Source organism: Littorina saxatilis, linkage group LG16 (assembly GCF_037325665.1).
Source record: "Littorina saxatilis isolate snail1 linkage group LG16, US_GU_Lsax_2.0, whole genome shotgun sequence".
Taxonomy (NCBI): Eukaryota; Metazoa; Mollusca; class Gastropoda; order Littorinimorpha; family Littorinidae; genus Littorina; species Littorina saxatilis.
The window spans coordinates 299,235-326,107 of record NC_090260.1 but is presented as its reverse complement, the minus strand read 5'-3'; the positions used below and the strand labels follow the sequence as shown (position 1 = coordinate 326,107).

Sequence of the window (26,873 nt, the reverse complement as noted above, 5' to 3'; positions counted from 1 at the left end):
TCATTCCGAGAGCCGGGAAAACAACGTACAAGAGAACGAACTCAAACTGTTTTTCTCGTGTTCACGAAAATGTGTTTACGCACAACGAATTTGCTTTCGTACACACACGCACACGCACACACACAGACACAGACACACACACACACACACACACACACACACACACACACACACACACACACACACACACATACACACACATACACACACACACACACGCACACACACACACACACACACACACACACACCGCACACACACACACACACACACACACACACACACACACACATGTAAGTTTTCTTACAATACTTTCAAAAGAGCTATTGTCTTGCAACAAAAATGACCCACCTCTGTTCAGATTTCATTTTCTTTTGTTCACCACCCAGTGTCCACTGTTTATGCGCACCTTTTGGCACTGAGTCATTTGCATTTTGATCAGCTTGAAAGTTTAAACAAATACTAATTGGTTTGGTATTCCAAACTTTGCTGTGAATTGAATTTGCAATAATAGAAATAAACGTGGTTTAATTGAACATGTTTTCTTTGTCAAAAACAGTATACAAATATAGTATTTAAATGAAAACAAAACTCAGTTTCTTAAAAGAACAAGAAAAGAACATTCTGTTCATGCACATTTGCTTCAATGTTGTAGTATACGTTATGCTGTGTACAGACAAGTCAGTGCTGTCTTAGTTGTAGTATACGTTATGCTGTGTACAGACAAGTCAGTGCTGTCTTAGTTGTAGTATACGTTATGCTGTGTACAGACAAGTCAGTGCTGTCTTAGTTGTAGTATACGTTATGCTGTGTACAGACAAGTCAGTGCTGTCTTAGTTGTAGTATACGTTATGCTGTGTACAGACAAGTCAGTGCTGTCACAGTTGTAGTATACGTTATGCTGTGTACAGACAAGTCAGTGCTGTCTTAGTTGTAGTATACGTTATGCTGTGTACAGACAAGTCAGTGCTGTCTTAGTTGTAGTATACGTTATGCTGTGTACAGACAAGTCAGTGCTGTCTCAGTTGTAGTATACGTTATGCTGTGTACAGACAAGTCAGTGCTGTCTTAGTTGTAGTATACGTTATGCTGTGTACAGACAAGTCAGTGCTGTCTTAGTTGTAGTATACGTTATGCTGTGTACAGACAAGTCAGTGCTGTCTTAGTTGTAGTATACGTTATGCTGTGTACAGACAAGTCAGTGCTGTCTTAGTTGTAGTATACGTTATGCTGTGTACAGACAAGTCAGTGCTGTCTGAGTTGTAGTATACGTTATGCTGTGTACAGACAAGTCAGTGCTGTCTTAGTTGTAGTATACGTTATGCTGTGTACAGACAAGTCAGTGCTGTCTTAGTTGTAGTATACGTTATGCTGTGTACAGACAAGTCAGTGCTGTCTCAGTTGTAGTATACGTTATGCTGTGTACAGACAAGTCAGTGCTGTCTCAGTTGTAGTATACGTTATGCTGTGTACAGACAAGTCAGTGCTGTCTTAGTTGTAGTATACGTTATGCTGTGTACAGACAAATCAGTGCTGTCTTAGTTGTAGTATACGTTATGCTGTGTACAGACAAGTCAGTGCTGTCTGAGTTGTAGTATACGTTATGCTGTGTACAGACAAGTCAGTGCTGTCTCAGTTGTAGTATACGTTATGCTGTGTACAGACAAGTCAGTGCTGTCTTAGTTGTAGTATACGTTATGCTGTGTACAGAAAAGTCAGTGATGTCACAATTGTAGTATACGTTATGCTGTGTCCAGACAAGTCAGTGCTGTCTTAGTTGTAGTATACGTTATGCTGTGTCCAGACAAGTCAGTGATGTCACAGTTGTAGTATACGTTATGCTGTGTCCAGACAAGTCAGTGCTGTCTTAGTTGTAGTATACGTTATGCTGTGTCCAGACAAGTCAGTGATGTCACAGTTGTAGTATACGTTATGCTGTACAGACAAATCAGCGCTGTCTGGGTTGGAGTATACGTTATGCTGTGTACAGACAAGTCAGTGCTGTCTTAGTTGTAGTATACGTTATGCTGTGTACAGACAAGTCAGTGATGTCACAGTTGTAGTATACGTTATGCTGTGTCCAGACAAGTCAGTGCTGTCTTAGTTGTAGTATACGTTATGCTGTGTCCAGACAAGTCAGTGTTGTCTTAGTTGCAATATACGTTATGCTGTGTACAGACAAGTCAGTGATGTCACAGTTGTAGTATACGTTATGCTGTGTACAGACAAGTCAGTGCTGTCTTAGTTGTAGTATACGTTATGCTGTGTACAGACAAGTCAGTGCTGTCTGAGTTGTAGTATACGTTATGCTGTGTACAGACAAGTCAGTGCTGTCTCAGTTGTAGTATACGTTATGCTGTGTACAGACAAGTCAGTGCTGTCTTAGTTGTAGTATACGTTATGCTGTGTACAGAAAAGTCAGTGATGTCACAATTGTAGTATACGTTATGCTGTGTCCAGACAAGTCAGTGCTGTCTTAGTTGTAGTATACGTTATGCTGTGTCCAGACAAGTCAGTGATGTCACAGTTGTAGTATACGTTATGCTGTGTCCAGACAAGTCAGTGCTGTCTTAGTTGTAGTATACGTTATGCTGTGTCCAGACAAGTCAGTGATGTCACAGTTGTAGTATACGTTATGCTGTACAGACAAATCAGCGCTGTCTGGGTTGGAGTATACGTTATGCTGTGTACAGACAAGTCAGTGCTGTCTTAGTTGTAGTATACGTTATGCTGTGTACAGACAAGTCAGTGATGTCACAGTTGTAGTATACGTTATGCTGTGTCCAGACAAGTCAGTGTTGTCTTAGTTGCAATATACGTTATGCTGTGTACAGACAAGTCAGTGATGTCACAGTTGTAGTATACGTTATGATGTGTACAGACAAGTCAGTGCTGTCTTAGTTGTAGTATACGTTATGCTGTGTACAGACAAGTCAGTGCTGTCTCAATTGTAGTATACGTTATGCTGTGTACAGACAAGTCAGTGCTGTCTTATTTGTAGTATACGTTATGCTGTGTACAGACAAGTCAGTGCTGTCTTAGTTGTAGTATACGTTATGCTGTGTACAGACAAGTCAGTGCTGTCTTAGTTGTAGTATACGTTATGCTGTGTACAGACAAGTCAGTGCTGTCTTAGTTGTAGTATACGTTATGCTGTGTACAGACAAGTCAGTGCTGTCTTAGTTGTAGTATACGTTATGCTGTGTACAGACAAGTCAGTGCTGTCTCAGTTGTAGTATACGTTATGCTGTGTACAGACAAGTCAGTGCTGTCTCAGTTGTAGTATACGTTATGCTGTGTACAGACAAGTCAGTGCTGTCTTAGTTGTAGTATACGTTATGCTGTGTACAGACAAATCAGTGCTGTCTTAGTTGTAGTATACGTTATGCTGTGTACAGACAAGTCAGTGCTGTCTGAGTTGTAGTATACGTTATGCTGTGTACAGACAAGTCAGTGCTGTCTCAGTTGTAGTATACGTTATGCTGTGTACAGACAAGTCAGTGCTGTCTTAGTTGTAGTATACGTTATGCTGTGTACAGAAAAGTCAGTGATGTCACAATTGTAGTATACGTTATGCTGTGTCCAGACAAGTCAGTGCTGTCTTAGTTGTAGTATACGTTATGCTGTGTCCAGACAAGTCAGTGATGTCACAGTTGTAGTATACGTTATGCTGTGTCCAGACAAGTCAGTGCTGTCTTAGTTGTAGTATACGTTATGCTGTGTCCAGACAAGTCAGTGATGTCACAGTTGTAGTATACGTTATGCTGTACAGACAAATCAGCGCTGTCTGGGTTGGAGTATACGTTATGCTGTGTACAGACAAGTCAGTGCTGTCTTAGTTGTAGTATACGTTATGCTGTGTACAGACAAGTCAGTGATGTCACAGTTGTAGTATACGTTATGCTGTGTCCAGACAAGTCAGTGCTGTCTTAGTTGTAGTATACGTTATGCTGTGTCCAGACAAGTCAGTGTTGTCTTAGTTGCAATATACGTTATGCTGTGTACAGACAAGTCAGTGATGTCACAGTTGTAGTATACGTTATGCTGTGTACAGACAAGTCAGTGCTGTCTTAGTTGTAGTATACGTTATGCTGTGTACAGACAAGTCAGTGCTGTCTGAGTTGTAGTATACGTTATGCTGTGTACAGACAAGTCAGTGCTGTCTCAGTTGTAGTATACGTTATGCTGTGTACAGACAAGTCAGTGCTGTCTTAGTTGTAGTATACGTTATGCTGTGTACAGAAAAGTCAGTGATGTCACAATTGTAGTATACGTTATGCTGTGTCCAGACAAGTCAGTGCTGTCTTAGTTGTAGTATACGTTATGCTGTGTCCAGACAAGTCAGTGATGTCACAGTTGTAGTATACGTTATGCTGTGTCCAGACAAGTCAGTGCTGTCTTAGTTGTAGTATACGTTATGCTGTGTCCAGACAAGTCAGTGATGTCACAGTTGTAGTATACGTTATGCTGTACAGACAAATCAGCGCTGTCTGGGTTGGAGTATACGTTATGCTGTGTACAGACAAGTCAGTGCTGTCTTAGTTGTAGTATACGTTATGCTGTGTACAGACAAGTCAGTGATGTCACAGTTGTAGTATACGTTATGCTGTGTCCAGACAAGTCAGTGCTGTCTTAGTTGTAGTATACGTTATGCTGTGTCCAGACAAGTCAGTGTTGTCTTAGTTGCAATATACGTTATGCTGTGTACAGACAAGTCAGTGAGTCAGTGCTGTTTCAGTTGTAGTATACGTTATGCTGTGTACAGACAAGTCAGTGCTGTTTCAGTTGTAGTATACGTTATGCTGTGTACAGACAAGTCAGTGCTGTCTTAGTTGTAGTATACGTTATGCTGTGTACAGACAAGTCAGTGCTGTCTCAGTTGTAGTATACGTTATGCTGTGTACAGACAAGTCAGTGCTGTTTCAGTTGTAGTATACGTTATGCTGTGTACAGACAAGTCAGTGCTGTTTCAGTTGTAGTATACGTTATGCTGTGTACAGACAAGTCAGTGCTGTCTCAGTTGTAGTATACGTTATGCTGTGTACAGACAAGTCAGTGCTGTTTCAGTTGTAGTATACGTTATGCTGTGTACAGACAAGTCAGTGCTGTTTCAGTTGTAGTATACGTTATGCTGTGTACAGACAAGTCAGTGATGTCACAGTTGTAGTATACGTTATGCTGTGTACAGACAAGTCAGTGCTGTCTCAGTTATAGTATACGTTATGCTGTACACAGACAAGTCAGTGCCGTCTTAGTTGTAGTATACGTTATTATGTGTACAGACAAGTCAGTGCTGTCTTAGCTGTAGTATACGTCATGCTGTACACAGACAAGTCAGTGCTGTCTTAGTTGGAGCGTTATGCTGTACACAGACAAGTCAGTGCTGTCTTAGTTGTAGTATACGTTATGCTGTGTGCAGACAAGTCAGTGCTGTCTTAGTTGTAGTATATATTATGCTGTGTACAGACAAGTCAGTGCTGTCTTAGTTGTAGTATACGTTATGCTGTGTACAGACAAGTCAGTGAGTCAGTGCTGTTTTAGTTGTAGTATACGTTATGCTGTGTACAGACAAGTCAGTGCTGTCTCAGTTGTAGTATACGTTATGCTGTGTACAGACAAGTCAGTGCTGTCTCAGTTGTAGTATACGTTATGCTGTGCACAGACAAGTCAGTGAGTTCGTGCTGTTTCAGTTGTAGTATACGTTATGCTGTGTACAGACAAGTCAGTGCTGTTTCAGTTGTAGTATACGTTATGATGTGCACAGACAAGTCAGTGCTGTCTTAGTTGTAGTATACGTTATGCTGTGTACAGACAAGTCAGTGCTGTCTCAGTTGTAGTATACGTTATGCTGTGTACAGACAAGTCAGTGCTGTCTCAGTTGTAGTATACGTTATGCTGTGTACAGACAAGTCAGTGCTGTCTTAGTTGTAGTATACGTTATGCTGTGTACAGACAAGTCAGTGAGTCAGTGCTGTTTCAGTTTTAGTATACGTTATGCTGTGTACAGACAAGTCAGTGCTGTCTCAGTTGTAGTATACGTTATGCTGTGTACAGACAAGTCAGTGCTGTCTCAGTTGTAGTATACGTTATGCTGTGTACAGACAAGTCAGTGAGTCAGTGCTGTTTCAGTTGTAGTATACGTTATGCTGTGTACAGACAAGTCAGTGCTGTTTCAGTTGTAGTATACGTTATGCTGTGCACAGACAAGTCAGTGCTGGCTTAGTTGTAGTATACGTTATGCTGTGTACAGACAAGTCAGTGCTGTCTCAGTTGTAGTATACGTTATGCTGTACACAGACAAGTCAGTGCTGTCTTGGCTGTTATGCTGTACACAGACAAATCAGTGCTGTCTTAGCTGTAGTATACGTCATGCTGTACACAGACAAGTCAGTGCTGTCTTAGTTGGAGCGTTATGCTGTACACAGACAATTCAGTGCTGTCTTAGTTGTAGAATACGTTATGCTGTGTACAGACAAGTCAGTGAGTCAGTGCTGTTTCAGTTGTAGTATACGTTATGCTGTGTACAGACAAGTCAGTGCTGTTTCAGTTGTAGTATACGTTATGCTGTGTACAGACAAGTCAGTGCTGTCTTAGTTGTAGTATACGTTATGCTGTGTACAGACAAGTCAGTGCTGTCTCAGTTGTAGTATACGTTATGCTGTGTACAGACAAGTCAGTGCTGTTTAGTTGTAGTATACGTTATGCTGTGTACAGACAAGTCAGTGCTGTTTCAGTTGTAGTATACGTTATGCTGTGTACAGACAAGTCAGTGCTGTCTCAGTTGTAGTATACGTTATGCTGTACACAGACAAGTCAGTGTTGTCTTAGCTGTAGTATATGATGTACACAGACAAGACAGTGCTGTCTTTTTTTTTAGTATACGTTATGCTGTACACAGACAAGTCAGTGCTGTCTCAGTTATAGTATACATTATGCTGTACAGAGACAAGTCAGTGCTGTCTCAGTTATAGCATACGTTATGCTGTACACAGACAAGTCAGTGCCGTCTTAGTTGTAGTATACGTTATTATGTGTACAGACAATTCAGTGCTGTCTCAGTTGTAGTATACGTTAAGCTGTGTACAGACAAGTCAGTGCTGTCTCAGATGTAGTATACGTTATGCTGTGTACAGACAAGTCAGTGCTGTCTCAGTTGTAGTAAACGTTATATGCTGTGTACAAACAAGTCAGTGCTGTCACAGTTGTAGAATACATTATGCTGTGTACAGACAAGTCAGTGCTGTCTCAGTTGTAGTATCCGTTATGCTGTGTACAGACAAGTCAGTGCTGTCTCAGTTGTAGTATACGCTATGCTGTGTACAGACAGGTCAGTGCTGTCTCAGTTGTAGTATACGTTATGCTGTGTACAGACAAGTCAGTGCTGTCTCAGTTGTAGTATACGTTATGCTGTGTACAGACAAGTCAGTGCTGTCACAGTTGTAGTATACGTTATGCTGTGTACAGACAGGTCAGTGCTGTCTCAGTTGTAGTATCCGTTATGCTGTGTACAGACAAGTCAGTGCTGTCTCAGTTGTAGTATACGTTATGCTGTGTACAGACAGGTCAGTGCTGTCTCAGTTGTAGTATACGTTATGCTGTGTACAGACAGGTCAGTGCTGTCCCTGTTGTAGTATACGTTATGCTGTGTACAGACAAGTCAGTGCTGTCTCAGTTGTAGTATACGTTATGCTGTGTACAGACAAGTCAGTGCTGTCTCAGTTGTAGTATACGTTATGCTGTACACAGACAAGTCAGTGCTGTCCCTGTTGTAGTATACGTTATGCTGTGTACAGACAGGTCAGTGTTGTCTCAGTTGTAGTATACGTTATGCTGTGTACAGACAAGTCAGTGCTGTCTTAGTTGTAGTATACGTTATGCTGTGTACAGACAAGTCAGTGCTGTCACAGTTGTAGTATACATTATGCTGTGTACAGACAAGTCAGTGCTGTCTCAGTTGTATTATAAGTTATGCTGTGTACAGACAAGTCAGTGCTGTCTCAGATGAAGTATACGTTATGCTGTACACAGACAAGTCAGTGTTGTCTTAGCTGTAGTATATGATGTACACAGACAAGACAGTGCTGTCTTTTTTTTTAGTATACGTTATGCTGTGTACAGAGAAGTCAGTGCTGTCTCAGTTGTAGTATACGGTATGCTGTATACAGACAAGTCAGTGCTGTTTCAGTTGTAGTATACGTTATGCTGTGTACAGACAAGTCAGTGCTGTTTCAGTTGTAGTATACGTTATGCTGTGTACAGACAAGTCAGTTCTGTCTTAGTTGTAGTATACGTTATGCTGTGTACAGACAAGTCAGTGCTGTCCCAGTTGTAGTATACATTATGCTGTGTACAGACAAGTCAGTGCTGTCCCAGTTGTAGTATACGTTATGCTGTGTACAGACAAGTCAGTGAGTCAGTGCTGTTTCAGTTGTAGTATACGTTATGCTGTGTACAGACAAGTCAGTGCTGTTTCAGTTGTAGTATACATTATGCTGTGTACAGACAAGTCAGTGCTGTCTTAGTTGTAGTATACGTTATGCTGTGTACAGACAAGTCAGTGCTGTCTCAGTTGTAGTATCCGTTATGCTGTGTACAGACAAGTCAGTGCTGTCTCAGTTGTAGTATACGTTATGCTGTGTACAGACAGGTCAGTGCTGTCTCAGTTGTAGTATACGTTATGCTGTGTACAGACAGGTCAGTGCTGTCCCTGTTGTAGTATACGTTATGCTGTGTACAGACAAGTCAGTGCTGTCTCAGTTGTAGTATACGTTATGCTGTGTACAGACAAGTCAGTGCTGTCTCAGTTGTAGTATACGTTATGCTGTACACAGACAAGTCAGTGCTGTCCCTGTTGTAGTATACGTTATGCTGTGTACAGACAGGTCAGTGTTGTCTCAGTTGTAGTATACGTTATGCTGTGTACAGACAAGTCAGTGCTGTCTTAGTTGTAGTATACGTTATGCTGTGTACAGACAAGTCAGTGCTGTCTCAGTTGTAGTATACGTTATGCTGTGTACAGACAAGTCAGTGCTGTCTCAGTTGTATTATAAGTTATGCTGTGTACAGACAAGTCAGTGCTGTCTCAGATGAAGTATACGTTATGCTGTACACAGACAAGTCAGTGTTGTCTTAGCTGTAGTATATGATGTACACAGACAAGACAGTGCTGTCTTTTTTTTTAGTATACGTTATGCTGTGTACAGAGAAGTCAGTGCTGTCTCAGTTATAGTATACGTTATGCTGTGTACAGAGAAGTCAGTGCTGTCTCAGTTATAGTATACGTTATGCTGTGTACAGAGAAGTCAGTGCTGTCTCAGTTATAGTATACGTTATGCTGTGTACAGACAAGTCAGTGCTGTCTCAGTTATAGTATACGTTATGCTGTGTACAGAGAAGTCAGTGCTGTCTCAGTTGTAGTATACGGTATGCTGTATACAGACAAGTCAGTGCTGTTTCAGTTGTAGTATACGTTATGCTGTGTACAGACAAGTCAGTGCTGTTTCAGTTGTAGTATACGTTATGCTGTGTACAGACAAGTCAGTTCTGTCTTAGTTGTAGTATACGTTATGCTGTGTACAGACAAGTCAGTGCTGTCCCAGTTGTAGTATACATTATGCTGTGTACAGACAAGTCAGTGCTGTCCCAGTTGTAGTATACGTTATGCTGTGTACAGACAAGTCAGTGAGTCAGTGCTGTTTCAGTTGTAGTATACGTTATGCTGTGTACAGACAAGTCAGTGCTGTTTCAGTTGTAGTATACATTATGCTGTGTACAGACAAGTCAGTGCTGTCTTAGTTGTAGTATACGTTATGCTGTGTACAGACAAGTCAGTGCTGTCTCAGTTGTAGTATACGTTATGCTGTGTACAGACAAGTCAGTGCTGTTTCAGTTGTAGTATACGTTATGCTGTGTACAGACAAGTCAGTGCTGTTTCAGTTGTAGTATACGTTATGCTGTGTACAGACAAGTCAGTGCTGTCTCAGTTGTAGTATACGTTATGCTGTGTACAGACAAGTCAGTGCTGTCACAGTTGTAGTATACGTTATGCTGTGTACAGACAAGTCAGTGCTGTCACAGTTGTAGTATACGTTATGCTGTGTACAGACAAGTCAGTGCTGTCACAGTTGTAGTATACGTCATGCTGTACACAGACAAGTCAGTGCTGTCTCAGTTGTTTGGTGAGAGTCAGTCATAACGGGCTCGATATCTCGGCGAAGACTGATCTAGGGTGTTCAGGTTAGATACATCTTTATTTGGTGTTCAATACATGGACTGACTTTTTTAACATTGCTTTATGTAATGTGTTTTACATGAGCTTGTTTCCGGCACGATCAAGCAATACACCACTTAGATGAGGTAGAAAAACCGTCAAGGCGCAGAGACACATACCTTTCAGGCTGGTATCCGTGTCTCTCGGACAAGGCTTGGCGCAGAGGTTGATAACAGGGGTGATCAGAAGACGCAGGATGTTGCAGGGAGGGGGCAGGAGGGAACGGTGCTTGTATTCCTGAACCAGCTGACAGTATTGCCAGGCCTGGTGGCGTTCTGCCTCGTCCTCCACGTCTTGAAATGTCGCGCTGCACAGTGTGCAACGTCATAGCACGCACACATTGACGTACAACGTCATAGTGCACACATTAATATTAAATACAATAGTATCCGCACATTAACCATTAACGTACAACGTTACACTACCCATTAAGCTAACGTACAACGTCATTGTACACACATATCAATGAACGAACAACGTCGCTGTACACGCCACAAAAGGCACACAGACAGCTATCCCATCTCGCCTCTGTTTCATGGCTGACCATGAAACGAAGAGGGTGACATCACTGACTTAAGTCTGGTCACAAGCGATGATGACATTCCCAAAATGACGTCATTTTCATCACTTGAACCTATAGTTAGAGCAGGTTAAGCATAAGCACATAATTAACAGTTATTGTGTTTTCAGCGTAGCTATCGGGTCCGATATTTAGACTCGAACAAGTATAATGCGACTCGTCTATAGCGATTATATAGCTGTTCTGACCTTGATTTGTTGTTCCAAACTTACAAAATGACAATTTTTGCGTCGATGCGTTGATCTCAGGTTTTGATAGCAGACGCCGTTTCTTATGCGCATTAGTTTTGCGCAGGTGCCACACTGACTTTGGAAAAAAAACTCGATTTGACAACACAGCTGTTAAACAGATTTTTATTAGTTCATTCGATTACAACAAAAAGAAGTTTGAGTTTTTTTTAATTTTAACCCCTTGACTGCCTTAGGACGGGTATACCCGTCCTGCACTTGTGCATTATTTCCATGATTAGATACTAAAAACAGATTCTTGGTTGAATTTCTTTTAAAAATAACATAGGTTTTACTTTTCTACCTACTGCCAGTTTGGAGCTAGAATTTTTTGTGAATTATTACACCCCGAACTCCAATATTCCCTGGCAGTCAGGAAGTTTTGATTGGCAGCGAAAGGGTTAAGCAAGACTACTTATGAAGAAGACCAAAACACAACATCAACGGACAACTAGAAACAACTGAAGAACTAGGATGCAACAAGGGGAGGAGAAGATAACAGCTAATCCGTACAATGCAAGCAGACGGCAGCGAAGTTTTCAGTTTGGGTGAGCATTTATACTTGTCTCGTCATGAAGCGAATTTTTCAACTTCAGTTATAAACGACTACATTAATGTTAGTGGCATGGGTTGTACATCAATACTTCAGAGGGGAACTGGGGTATTTAGTGGGGAGTTACGAAACAAGAAAAGCCGAATGCGAAAGTTTGTGTCAGTCGGCAACTGACACAGGCACACAAAAACGGCTGTTCCGTTTTACTCCCCTGTTTGTACTACATCTTTCGACTTTGGGCATTTTGTGGTGTTTAGGGACAGAAAATAATTGATTTAGTCCTGTTCCATCGGGAAGTTAGCAGAAAAGGGTATGTTATCGACATTTTTAAAGCTGAAAAAAATTCCCGAGAAGAATTTCAAGTTGTCAGTGTATGCTGTTGTTGATTGCTAACATCGTGTGGTACAGATGGGTAAACCGGAACCATGCGTCTTTGGTATTGCCAATATGCTTTTGGATATTGGCAAAAATGGCCGACTTCCGTAGCATTATGCTTTGATGTTCGGAAGAGACCATCCAATCACAGCCCCCGAATTCCCCCACGTGTCCAACAGAATTAACAGCTAGTGTTTTTTCAGCGTAGCAATAGGGTCCGATTATCCTTCGATGTCATTAATCCAACAAATAAGCCCACAAATTTGTGGGGCACATTTCCAGTTTGTGGACCACAAAATGAAGGCCAAAACAAAATGTGGGGCACAAAATGTGCGCCATAAAAATAAAGGCAAATACAAGTAGTCCTTAAAAATAAAATATGAAGCAAGTTTTTGTGGACCATAACATTCGATTGATCACTTTCCCGAGAAGTGGTTACTGACATTGAAAACAATCTAATATTTGGCAGTTCAACACGTCCACCAGAGAAATATATCGACAAAGAAGTTGAAACACTGACTGCGCCTCTGAAGGAATTTAACCTTTGCCGTGCTTCCTGGGTTCACCTGTACCCAGAGACACACTAAAATCATTGTAACTCTGGAACCATTAAAGGTATCGTTTTGAAATTTTAAGTATCTCTCACACACCTAATTTGCTCTCTGTCTGCAAATTTTTAGTGTGTACATGACAAAACATTAAAATTAATTGATTATGATAATTTACATAAACACTACCGATGGCGCGGGTTCACACAAACCCATACTTTTAAAGAGTAGTAGTGATTGTAACTATCCCTCTGCCGACGGCGCGGGTTCTGCTACACCCATAATTACCAAAGCGGCGGAACAGTGTCTGTCTGCCTGTTTGTCTCCAAGAGACTGTCTGTCTCTCTGTCTGTCTGTCCGTATCTCTCTGTCTGTATGTCTGTTGTCAGTTGCTCTGTCTGTCTGTCTGTCTGTCTATCTGTCTATCCGTCTATCTGTCTATCCGTCTATCTGACTGTCTGTCTATCTGACTGTCTGTCTCTGTCTCTCTGTCTCTCTGTCTGTCTCTCTCTCTGTCTGTCTCTCTCTCTCTTTGTCTGTCTCTCTTAGTCTCTGTCTTTGTCTCTCTCTCTTAGTCTCTCTCTCTCTGTCTCTCTTTCTTAGTCTCTTTTTCTCTCTCTTTCTTAGTCTTTCTCTCTCTCTCTTTCTTAGTCTCTCTCTCTCTCTTAGTCTCTCTCTCTCTCTTTCTTAGTCTCTCTCTCTCTCTCTCTCTCTCTCTTTCTTAGTCTCTCTTTCTTTCTCTCTTTCTTAGTCTCTCTTTCTCTCTCTCTCTTTCTTAGTCTCTCTCTCTCTCTCTTTCTTAGTCTCTCTCTCTCTCTTTCTTAGTCTCTCTCTCTCTCTTTCTTAGTCTCTCTCTCTCTCTTTCTTAGTCTCTCTCTCTCTCTCTCTTTCTTAGTCTCTCTCTCTCTCTTTCTTAGTCTCTCTCTCTCTCTTTCTTAGTCTCTCTCTCTCTCTTTCTTAGTCTCTCTCTCTCTTTCTTAGTCTCTCTCTCTCTCTTTCTTAGCCTCTCTCTCTCTCTTAGTCTCTCTCTCTCTCTTTCTCAGTCTCTCTCTCTTAGTCTCTCTCTCTTTCTTAGTCTCTCTTTCTCTCTCTCTTTCTTAGTCTCTCTCTCTCTCTCTTTCTTAGTCTCTCTCTCTCTCTTTCTTAGTCTCTCTCTCTCTCTTTCTTAGTCTCTCTCTCTCTCTCTTTCTTAGTCTCTCTCTCTCTCTTTCTTAGTCTCTCTCTCTCTCTTTCTTTGTCTCTCTCTCTCTCTCTCTTTCTTAGTCTCTCTCTCTCTTTCTTAGTTTCTCTCTCTTTCTTAGTCTCTCTCTCTTTCTTAGTCTCTCTCTCTCTTTCTTAGTCTCTCTCTCTCTCTTTCTTAGTCTCTCTCTCTTTCTAGTTCTTAGTCTCTCTCTCTCTTTCTTAGTCTCTCTCTCTCTCTTTCTTAGTCTCTCTCTCTTTTTCTTAGTCTCTCTCTCTTTTTCTTAGTCTCTCTCTCTCTCTCTTTCTTAGTCTCTCTCTCTCTTTCTTAGTCTCCCTCTCTCTCTTTCTTAGTCTCTCTCTCTCTCTTTCTTAGTCTCTCTCTCTCTTTCTTAGTCTCTCTCTCTCTCTTTCTTAGTCTCTCTCTCTCTCTCTTTCTTAGTCTCTCTCTCTCTCTCTCTTTTTCTTAGTTTCTCTCTCTCTCTCTCTTTCTTAGTCTCTCAGTCTCTCTCTCTCTTTCTTAGTTTCTCTCTCTTTCTTAGTCTCTCTCTCTTTCTTAGTCTCTCTCTCTCTTTTTCTTAGTCTCTCTCTCTCTCTTTCTTAGTCTCTCTCTCTCTATCTTTCTTAGTCTCTCTCTCTCTTTCTTAGTCTATCTCTCTCTCTCTCTTTCTTAGTCTCTCTCTCTTTCTTAGTCTCTCTCTCTCTTTTTCTTAGTCTCTCTCTCTCTCTTTCTTAGTCTCTCTCTCTTTCTAGTTCTTAGTCTCTCTCTCTCTTTCTTAGTCTCTCTTTCTCTCTCTTTCTTAGTCTCTCTCTCTCTCTCTTTCTTAGTCTCTCTCTCTCTTTCTTAGTCTCTCTCTCTCTCTCTTTCTTAGTCTCTCTCTCTCTCTTTCTTAGTCTCTCTCTCTCTCTTTCTTAGTCTCTCTCTCTCTCTTAGTCTCTCTCTCTTTCTTAATCTCTCTCTCTCTTTCTTAGTCTCTCTCTCTTTCTTAGTCTCTCTCTCTCTCTTTCTTAGTCTCTCTCTTTCTTAGTCTCTCTCTTTCTTAGTCTCTCTCTCTCTTTCTTAGTCTCTCTCTCTCTCTATCTTTATTTGTCTCTCTCTATCTTTCTTAGTCTCTCTCTCTCTCTTTCTTAGTCTCTCTCTCTCTTTCTTAGTCTCTCTCTCTCTCTTTCTTAGTCTCCCTCTCTCTCTTTCTTAGTCTCTCTCTCTCTCTTTCTTAGTCTCTCTCTCTCTTTCTTAGTCTCTCTCTCTCTTTCTTAGTCTCTCTCCCTCTCTCTCTTTCTTAGTCTCTCTCTCTCTTTCTTAGTCTCTCTCTCTCTCTCTCTCTTTCTTAGTTTCTCTCTCTCTCTCTTTCTTAGTCTCTCAGTCTCTCTCAGTCTCTCCCTCCCCCTCTCCCTCCCCCTCTCCCTCCCCTGCAAGAGGTTGGTGAAGGGAGAAACTCGATGCACCCACTGAAGTAGCGCTGTGGGTTTCCCTGAACCCACCCCGTCGTTAGAGAAATAAACGGTAAAAACCCTCTTTCAAATGTATGGGTTCAGACAAACCCGCATCGTCGTTAGAGGAATAAACGGTAAAAACCCTCTTTCAAATGTATGGGTTCAGACAAACCCGCATCGTCGGGCGTGTGTAGTCAAAAGCGGCATCCGGCAAAGGTTAATCGGGATGTGAATGGTACAGCTGATTTTGCTGATTTGGACACGGTTTGCCTTGAATGGGGAGGTTGGCGATGAATCGCACTGTACACTACACTCTACAGCCAGGACATTTTCCTCTCAATGATTTTCAATCATCGGTTTGGATCAACCAGCAGGTAAGTTATTGTTTTTAAAATCCAAGACATAACCATTGCAAACGTGGCCTTTGTAGAACTGAGCAAGATTCATCTGTTGTGTATATATATGTCACGGTAGAGACGAAGATCTGGTAGAAACGTCGTTTCTACCGGTAGAGACGAAGAAATAATACACAAGAGTTTTTAAAACAGATGGTTGCGAGTTGAAAGCGAGAGAAACTTTGATCTTGTCATTAAAACCGCTGGTAAAAGTCACCTCACATAGCACAAATAATACACAAGTCTTTAAAACAGCTGGTAAAAGTCACCTCACATAGCACAAATAATACACAAGTCTTTAAAACAGCTGGTAAAAGTCACCTCACATAGCACAAATAATACACAAGTCTTTAAAACAGCTGGTAAAAGTCACCTCACATAGCACAAATAATACACAAGTCTTTAAAACAGCTGGTAAAAGTCACCTCACATAGCACAAATAATACACAAGTCTTTAAAACAGCTGGTAAAAGTCACCTCATATAGCAAATATAATACACAAGGGAACTCTCTCCCCCCCCCCCCCCCCCCTCGGCCCCCCAAAAAAGCTTGCTCATCACTAGACAGTTTGGAACTGCATTTAGTGCACAAGAAGAATTGTCAGAAGAGGGGTACACTCACTCACCAGAGTCATTGTCTTTGTTCAGACACGATCGGGTGGATTTAGGGTGACATTTTGTAGAGCAGGGTACTGCTGCTCGCTTGCACTTGCATTTAGCGGTGTTACATTTTGCCCTGCACGTGCACACGGAGGCCCCCTTTGCCCAGTTGGTGACTTGTCTTGACGCTTGAATGACGCTGATGTCTTCTAAACTCTCAATGTCGACGTCCAGGAGAGTGTCAAATTGCACATTTCTCAGATCGATCAAATCTGCCTGTTTAAAGGTGTTCTTCAGCTTTCCTTTGTTTTTGAAAAGCTTGTAGACAATTTCAGACCCATTTTCAGTAGTCTTTTTCGCTACAGTCTGGACTTTGCAAAGGAGAAGTTTACAATCTGTGTTTGTTCTGTCCACCTAATGAATGCGTATCCCAACTGTATCGTTTTCATTGTAAGAAATCGACTTTTTTGCCATCTTTGAGTCGAAGTTTACTAGCTGCCTGTTTGCTGACTTTAGATACTTATCTGTTGCGAGTTTTCGGATCTTGCTGTGACGGTTCTCGACAGATTCAACAATTAAAATAGCCGGCTATAAGAATGTTAAAGGTCTGTTTTCGGAAGTCAAACTAACAGAGATATTTCACGAATTGTGTTCACTCTGAAGGAAAAAAAATGTTGTGATTGCTGTCTTCGTCTGGTCAGTGAAGGCAGTTGTAGTAGGTGAACAATATTTGCTGACATTCTCAATACATTTCCCACAAATGCACGTGCTCTGTAAACAACGTTAAAAATGAGTTCATTCCGGTAAGATAGAACTGTGTTCATAATTGACAAAATCACCTACATTGCACACACACACACACACACACACACACAAACATTTTATTCCGATCGTCGTTTCTACCGGTAGAAACGACAGAAACGACGTTTCTACCAGATCTTCGTCTCTACCGTGACATATACATGTGTGTGTTACTGAGTAACCTGGGTGTGACTGTGAGTCATAGAGTGTGTGCTTGTTGTGTTCTTTTTTGTTACTCAAGTTTAGAAAATGCTTGATCTTTAATCTGTATGCACAGAATCAAATGCTGCTGTATCAGTGTATGAACTATGGTTGTAAAAGAATAAACAAAACAATTACTGAATTAGTGAGTGATTTGGCTCTGATAGTGAAGTTGAAATAGTACTTATTTCATTTTCAAGACATGTTAATAGTTATGTTAAATATTGTTATGGTTTTTTTCAGGCCTCCCGAGAAACCAGAGATGATGTGCATCATTCATACAGCTCCTGTCTTCCAGTTCCAACAGTTTACCTTTAAACATGGATACATGTACTGGAGAGGTATCAGGATGACTTGGCGTGGTGCTTTACATTACAGACTACCCCTGAAGAGTAAGTTACACATTAAGGTATTACATTTACAAGTACTTTGTAGATCTAATTATTCATACATTTGAAGATGCATAGTAATACTGTGCATGGTAATTGGTATGATGTACTTTGTATACATAATGGTACAAATATCTTTATTTTCTCTCTCTTTCCCATCTTAAAGTTTGTTGCAACCCTATACTCATAAAGTGCATTATGCTGTTTGTATGATCATTGAACTATTGTGATGCAAGAAAGTAAAACATGAAATAGCTAGAATGAAAGATTTACTCATTACTTGAATTATTTTAAATACAGTCAGTCCTTTCCTTGGCTCACAATCACAGATCTGGCCAGTTTTTTTTATATATATATATTTTTTTTACATGGTATAAGAGTTACAATGTAACACATCAACACCCTGACTGCCCTTGCCCAGAGTTATAATTTTCTGAATGACTCCACATCACATTTCTCAACAAAATTGTGAGGTGTCAACGCTATATATAGGGAATGTGTGTGGGATAAGGGCTCATGCTGTCAATTTAAAACAAATAATAGTAAATTTCCATCACATTCCAGAAAAACCGCTCACATCAGCAGCATAACAAGATATCATATCATCAGAGCAGTAGAACGGACCGCAGTAGAACCATTGATTGCCTTTCAAAGAAACGCCCTGTAACCATGGCCAGCCTGGGTAAGTCAGCAATTTGATTCTTAAACTAGCCTCCAACCTGCTTGCAATTATATTCCGAGAAGGTTATCTATTTTTAATTCTAGCATTAAAACAATTTGACCAGCACTAGTTTTGATTTTTTATTCACTGTCTTGGAAGTTGGATTTAATCTTTAAATTTTTTAAAAAATATTATGACTCATGCATCTCGAATTGGGTCAAAAAGAGGTTGCAAAAACGTGGCAGTGGTACTCTTCTTCTTCTTCTTCTTCACATTAATGAGGAAATCCCTGTACAGGGCAACTATCTTCGTACCTGACGTAAGGCAAAGATACATACATACACGTACAGGTACATCCAATGTTGTTGTTAGTGCCAGTGAGCGGAGTGACACATGTTGCAACACATACTCGCAAAGTATAAAACGAAACATGGAAACTTACCTCTGGTTAATATGCAATGGTTCGCCCGTCCCAATTCTCTCGCATTAGCAAACATCATTGGAGATTCTTTCCTTCGCTCCTTGCCTTGGACTGCCATTTTGTAACTTGACTAAACACCGAAACGCTATAGGTCTGACAAACCACGCTCAACGTCCAAAATATGGTGAACAAAAAAGAGCCCACAATTTTTTGGGGGGCAAAAACGCTGTTTAAGCCCCACAAATATTTGTCCTTATTTTTTTGAAGCTTAATTTGTGCCCCTTATTTTACGCTCCCCAAATACAGTTTGTGGCCCACAAAAACAAAATGTGCCCCACAAAAATAAGCCCAAAAATGTGTGAGGCACATTTTCAGTTTGTGCCGGGTCACAAATTTGTGCCCTTATTTTGTTGGATTACCGACATCGAATGCCAAGGATATCGGACCATATTGCTACGCTAAAAATACAATAGCGATTATATAGCTGTTCTGACCTTGATTTGTTGTTCCAAAATTACACAAGAAGGGCAAAGCCCATACGACTCACATGCTTGACCTTGACCTTTACATGACCTTGACCTTCAGGGTCAAGGTCAAATAACTAAACCTAGCAATGACATCATACACTAAGAACTGCTTATTTACACATTTTTCCTACCAAAATACATGTGACCTTGACCAAGGTCATGCAACACAAAGCTGTTAATTCAAGACATAGGAAGTACAATGGTGCTTATTGGCTCTTTCTACCATGAGATATGGTCACTTTTAGTGGTTCACTACCTTATTTTGGTCACATTTCATAAGGGTCAAAGTGACCTTGACCTTGATCATATGTGACCAAATGTGTCTCATGATGAAAGCATAACATGTGCCCCACATAATGTTTAAGTTTGAAACAGTTATCTTCCATAGTTCAGGGTCAAGGTCACTTCAAAATATGTATACAATCCAACTTTGAAGAGCTCCTGTGACCTTGACCTTAAAGCAAGGTAAACCAAACTGGTATCAAAAGATGGGGCTTACTTTGCCCTATATATCATATATAGGTGAGGTATTCAATCTCAAAAACTTCAGAGAAAATGGGGAAAATGTGAAACATAGCTGTTTTTTAGACAACATTTATGGCCCCTGCGACCTTGACCTTGAAGCAAGGTCAAGATGCTATGTATGTTTTTTGGGGCCTTGTCATCATACACCATCTTGCCAAATTTGGTACTGATAGACTGAATAGTGTCCAAGAAATATCCAACGTTAAAGTTTTCCGGACGGACGGACGGACGGACGGACGGACGGACGGACGGACGGACGGACGGACGGACGGACGGACGACTCGGGTGAGTACATAGACTCACTTTTGCTTCGCATGTGAGTCAAAAATGACAGTTTTTGCGTCGATGCGTTGATCTCAGGTTTTGATAGCACGTTTCTTATGCGCATTAGTTTTGCGCAGGCGCCACACTGACTTTGGAGAAAAAAAACTCGATTTGACAACACAGCTGTTGAACAGCGTTTTATTAGTTCATTCGTATGCAACAAAAAGAAGTTTGATTTATTTTTTATTTTGAACAAGACTATAAGTTTATGAAGAAGACCAAAACACAACATCAACGGAAAACTAGGAACAACTGAAGATCTAGGATGCAACAAGGGGAGGAGAAGAGAACAGCTAACCCGTACCGGCAACGCGAGCAGACGGCAGCGAAGTTTTCAGTTTGGGTGAATGGCATTTATACTTGTCTCGTCATGAAGCGAATTTTTCATTGAAAATTTCAACCTCAGTTATAAACGACTACATGAATGTTAGTGCCATGGGCTGTACATCAATACTTCAGAGGGGAAGTGGGGTATTTAGTGTAGAGTTACGAGATAAGAAAAGCCGAATGCGAAAGTTTGTGTCAGTCGGCATCAATGCTCACACAGGCACACAAAAACGGCTGTTTCGTTTTACTCCCCTGTTTGTACATCTTTCGACTTTGGGCTTTTAGTGGTGTTTAGGGACAGAAAATAATTGATTTAGTCCTGTTTCATCGGGAAGTTAGCAGAAAAGGGTATGCTATCGACATTTGTGAAGCTGAAAAACATTCCCGAGAAGAATGTTAAGTTGTCAGTGTATGCTGGTGTCGATTGTTAACATCGTGTGGTACAGATGGGTAAACCGGAACCATGCGTCTTTGTTATTGCCAATATGCTTTTGGATATTGGCAAAAATGGCCGACTTCCGTAGCATTATGCTTTGTTATTACCAATTCAGTGCCCCATATGGCTTTTTGACCAATCACGACGGATTCTAGGTGACCCTCTAAATGTTAGGGGAGACCGGGGCTAGTCCGCCCCCGGGGCACATCCGTCTTTGTCTGTTTATTCTTACGTTTGCCACCTTTTAGTCTTTCACACCATGTGAGAATGGTGTCCCTACTTCCCGATATATCCTGCAGAAGTTTAGAGGTTGCGCGCCCATATATCGTGAGTACAGATCACAAAAAGTGGTTTTTTTTATTTTTGTAACATGAATGCATAGCAGTTGACTTAGGTTTTGATGCATTACCTCTGAGAACAAATACTTAGTCTTGGTGTCGAGTGAAAGTGCGTTAATTAAGGTCGAGTTCTGACGAAAGTTTTGCTTCTTCCTTCCCATGTTGTGCTCGCTATCTGGCACTAGAGTTGCCTGCCCGTGCGGGGGCAAGTCCGCCTATTTGTCATGGAGCATGTTCGCCATGAAGAATGTGCAGGTGTGGGGAACAGTCCAGTTTACATCTGCCATAACTGTGACTCTGATGGTGACTCCATCTATTCTCGATGGTAAAGATTGCAGATTCATGTCTAAAAAAGACTGACGCCGATTTGTGTTACATTCTTTCGACATTCTTTTGTATTTTGTCATTGGCATTTTTGAACCTAAATATTGAAGGGAATTAAAAAAGCTTTCCCACTGATCGGGTGCTTGTTTGACAGACTGTGTGTGCGTGCGTGCGTGTGTGTATAAAGCTTGTCCACTACTAGTCTTGTACCTACTACTATGGGATGAGAGCGGCGGACTTGCCCCACCCTGTAGGCGGACTTACCCCGACTTGGGGCAAGTTCGCCTACGTTAGGGTAGGTCTACTTAAAGCAGTATGTACAACAAATGTTCATGCGCACATAAAAACTGTCTGCACATTGATATCAGCTACACATTTGTCTTGATGTAAAATAAAAAATCAGTCTTCTAGTTCATCAAACTCGCCAGTTATGCTACCAAAAGCATAAAAGTAGGCGGACTAGCCCCGGTCTCCCCTATAATGAACGTTCAGGCAGGGACCCTTTTTGTTTATCAAGCTAAAAATGAACAAGACAAAGTAAAAATTTAAATCAGCAATATCATTGTGATTTATTGTAAAGAATGACACTTCAAATGCTGTCAGATAATACTCTATTTAAAAAATACCGAAAAGCGAGTTTTGTCGGTGGATGCTTTACGGAACTGCGAGGCACCGCCCATCCTCTGAGTGTGCAATGCGGACTCGCTCACTTGAAATCTAGATTATGAAAGTTCGGAAAATCAAGTGAAATTGGGTCACTCGCTTTACGTCAAATGTATCTTTACGTCATTTCCAATCCGTCTGGAGTCGGTTCTAAATATGTCGCTCTCTGTTCAACAAGAAAAAGCGAAGCAACCGAAACGCATGTTCAACATGGTTTGTTGTGTGTCAAACGCATTTGACCTGTGAATATTCATCACGTAAGGTGTGTTACTCTGATTGGCTGACCCAGGTCACGAGAATTCTTTGACTGACAGGCATAATCAGGTAGGAGCGTTCCAGTTCCGATGGCGGCTGTTCTGTCTAATTCGCGGGGTCGCTTCGAAATTTCTTTTGGTCGAATTAAATGGTAATAAAACCGTTATTTCTAATATGCTGACTGTTTGCAAATGATAACAGACATGTCTCACAAACGATATCAGCATTCGCCTAAAAGGCTCATGCTTGATATCTTTTTTCTCGACATGTCTGTTATCATTTGCTAACAGTCAGCATATTAGAAATAACTCATACTGATGATGTTGAGACCATCCAATCACAGCCCCCGAATTCCCCCACGTGTCCATCAGAATAGCTATGTAGCTATATAATGATATATTGCTATTTCATATGTTACGTGGATTTCCATTGGTCAATTGTGCAAAACTGAGCTCAGTGCAAAAGTGATATCGACAACATTTCTGTCTATATCAGTTTTGATATCGACGACCTCTTTATTGCTTCCCCACTTCAAAAACAAAAACACCTAAATTTAAAAACAAACAAATATATATGAAAATGTAATTATCCCAGAATTTAGTTGAGCACGTGACTAAAGACTTTTTGAAAGTAAATATATTTTAAAAAACTGAAAAGTACAAGAAAAGAGTGAACAAAAAGAAATAATAATCAGAGGGAGGGATATGGAACAGCCAAAACTGAGACAAATACTTTTGTAATTTCTTTACAATAAATACAAAATGTCCAGAGAATTAGCAATATATCTAACATTGACTGACTGTGTGATGATATCTTCTGCTATGGTCTGTTGAGACAGTGATATCAAAATCGAGACGATATCAAAATCGAGACCGGAGGTCGAGATTTTGATATCACTGTCGAAACAGACCAATAGCAGAAGATATCATCACACAGTCCGTCAATATTGGGTAATATTGAGTGCAACGCCATCATTCACTTCAATTTAGCCATCAGTAGGGGACGCAGCCGATCAAAACCGATGACGATTTACGACAAAAAGTTACATCTTTATGAATTACTTGAACTAAGCGATGGTGTACAAACAACGACGTCATTATAACTCACTTGAACCTAGCGATATTGTACGTTATTATTACGTCATTATTGACGTCATTATTACTAATGTTAACCTAGTGATGATGTACACAAAATGATGTGATTATCATTAACTCGAACCTGGCGATGATGTACAAAGAACGACGTCCTTATTACTCACGTTAACCTAGCGATGATGTACAAACAATGACATCAGTATTACTCACTTGAACCTGGCGATGTTGTACAAACAATGACGTCATTATTACTCACTTGAACCTGGCGATGATGTACAAACAATGACGTCATTATTACTTAATTGAACCTGGCGATGTTGTGCAAACAATGACATCATTATTACTCACTTGAACCTGGCGATGATGTACAAACAATGACGTCATTATTACTCACTTGAACCTGGCGATGAGCAGGTTGAGCAATAAGACATGGGTAGCGATGACGTAGATAGCGAGCATGACAGGCACCACATACTGTCCGTACGATGACATGCTCACACCGTCTTTATCACAGTCACCTGAAAACAACATCACTGACAATGTCACGTACCTAAAAACAACATTACTGACACAGTCACATGAAAACAACATCACTGACACAGTCACTTGAAAACAACATCACTGACACAGTCACTTGAAAACATCATTGACACAGTCACTTGAAAACAACATCACTGACACAATACCGTGGCCGAAAACAACATTATGTCACTGACCTTGATATACAGGAGTGACGTGATATGTCATTCAGCTTGCTATTACCTGCTATTCAGACTGGGTCGCGAGACAGAGTTTTCTTCCACCCGCGTCCCATGCAGCGGTGCACGTCACTCACCTTTTCTCATCACCTTCACTCTTCACAGACGGTATGCCGAGAAGGAATAGCAAACGAATCCTTGTGTTTTCTCCTTCGTCTGCTGTGAAGGGTAAGAAAGTGCGTGAGGCATCGTCTCCTGTGGAAATATAGGCATTAATCCATGCAGAAAGGGGTATTGTTAGGAAACGCTACCGTTGCTGAGCTTTGGTTCAGTTTTGTGTGTTGCATGTAGTTGACTTATTTGTACTTTGTGGGAAAGTACCGATATTATATTTTGTAAACACAATATTTATGCTTGGACGAGAATGCAGGTGAACTTTCTAGTCCTGTCAAAACAAGTTGTTTATCACGCTGTTTGTAGTGTGAGTTCGTGGCGTTCGTTCGGATTAAGTGCGTCGGCGCTTTTGATGTGCGTCACAGAGAGCGTCACTGTTCTAGTCCATGCACGGCTCGTATAATGTAGTTGTATCGTGTTCGGTCTGGAATATTCTCGAGATTGAGTATTTACTATATATGCCAGCGCGATTTGAATGTTAAAAAAAGCTTCTATTTGAGTTCTGCTACGTTGTGCAGTTGTATGTATTGAATGCTGAATAAATCCTCGAACTCAATTTGACGAGTTGTTTTCTGTTGCTGCGAAGACGGGCGACGTAGAATAAAAGAACACAACTATACGACGTTTGAGAACTTGTGGCAATCTCAAGTGTCGTGTAACAATTGGGGGCCAAGCCAAGGATCTACGTTTAACGCCAAGGGTTTTCCAGCAACAAGGACCAGTGTCAAGACAGTCACAGGAGGTAGCCATCAATCGGGTGTATCCTGAGGGATCAGTATTGAGACTACGGAACCGTGGATTCGGTGTGACTGGTGAAGAGTTTGGTAATCGCCGCAGCTCGGTACGGTGAGCGACGCCGGAGTGTATCGGGATTACAGAGGTTAGCTGCCGTTTGGACGAGACGGACTTCGTCGCGGAGCTAGTGCATTAATACTACGAAATACGACTGGGGTACGTCGTGTACGTATCGTGAGCAGAGTGCGCCGTCACGTTAGACGAGGAGGGTGGCAGCCTGCGTCTACGAAGGTGAACAGCGACGAGAGAAGCATCGGAGGTGCAGTAGAGACTGTGTTCTTTTAGAAGACTACATTCGTCTACGTTCGGGGCTGTGAAAGAATACAGACGAACGCACCGGAAAAGACCAGAATGGCTGAGTTCTGGGAAAAAGGAGTTGAACTGGGACTAAAAGGCAAGCAGTTGACGGAGTTCGTCGAGTCCCAGACACGACTGCTGGCGCAGCGTGAAGAAAGACAAGCGCAGCGTGAAGAAAGACAAGCGCAGCGTGAAGAAAAAGAAAGAGAAAGAGAAGCACAGCGTGAAGAAAGGCAAATTGAGCTGAAACGCTTAGAGCTCCAAATAGAAATGGAGACGAAACGTTTAGAGCTTCAGACAGAAATGGTGCGTGTTCAAAATGAGCACGAGGCACCACGCCAAAGAGATAACCAGCAGCAAATGTTACACAGGGCACCGAAACTTCCAGCATTCGCTGACGGGAAGGACCAGATCGACTGCTACCTTGCAAGATTCGAGAGGTTCGCTGAGAGTGCTAGATGGCAGCGCGACGACTGGGCGATTCAACTCAGCGCACATTTGACTGGGGCAGCACTTGAGGTCTACACTAGACTCTCAAATGATGACGCCAGAGACTATGATGTGCTGAAGGAAGCTCTGTTGCGTTGCTACAACTTCACTGAAAGGGGCTACCGTCAACGCTTCCGCGAATGCCAGCCATTGTCTGGAGAGACACCGAGCCAGTTTGTGGAGCGCCTGTCGTCATACCTGCAGAAGTGGGTGGAGTTATCAGGTGAAGAGCAGTCATACGAGAGTCTGCGGGACTTGATCGTGAAGGAGCAGTTCCTTAATGCCTGCCCGAAGGACCTGGCGACCCGCTTGGAAGAGCAAAAACTGCGGGGTTTGAAGGACATTACTGATGCTGCTGAGCGTTATCTCATTGCTCATGGAAGGACCCTGGGGACGTCAAAGTCATCGAAACCTTTCCAGAAGAGCGGGAACCAGGCAAACCAACCTGCCAAGGGACAAACTGAGTCCGCACCATCATCCAATGAAGGGCAGAACATAACGTGTTTCCTTTGCAATGCCAAGGGCCACCGAGTCGCCAACTGTCCCCAAAAGAAAAATAACGGACATGTCAATGACAAAGCGCAAGAACATCGACGGAGATATTACGACAACAAGAGGCAAACGAGTGGCTCGAACCAACAAGTATGTGCGAGCAGCGTCATACTTCCAAGGGCTGCCGAGCAAGTGGCTACACCATCGGACGTGGAAGGATGTATATCTGATGGCCAGCTTCTACTCGCCAATGGCAAGTCAATCTCTGTCGTCGCCAGCGCAGCTGTGTCAGTGTCGAACATGCCCGTGTCGAAGGGATTTGTTGAGAAGCAGGAAGTGACTGTTCTCAGAGATTCGGGCTGCAATGGGGTCATCGTCAAAGAGGATCTGGTGCCAACAGAGAAGTTCACTGGTGACTTCAAGTGGACGCTCATGGCTGACAGCAAATGCGTGAAGGCACCAGTGGTAAAAATCCAGATCGA

The 26,873-nt window shown here is 41.7% G+C and overlaps 1 protein-coding gene across 1 annotated transcript in view; it reads right to left on the bottom strand.

Moving 5' to 3' along the window:
• Nucleotides 1-10,042: 10,042 nt before the first annotated feature.
• Nucleotides 10,043-26,873, bottom strand: part of LOC138951422 (transient receptor potential cation channel subfamily M member-like 2) — an 88,914-nt gene continuing 72,083 nt past the window's right edge. The window contains exons 5-7 of the mRNA XM_070323029.1: nucleotides 23,841-23,964; nucleotides 10,390-10,577; nucleotides 10,043-10,047 (exon numbers count right to left, since the gene is read on the bottom strand). Coding sequence (XP_070179130.1) covers nucleotides 10,043-10,047; nucleotides 10,390-10,577; nucleotides 23,841-23,964 — 317 coding nt within the window. The remainder of the gene's footprint in view (nucleotides 10,048-10,389; nucleotides 10,578-23,840; nucleotides 23,965-26,873) is intronic.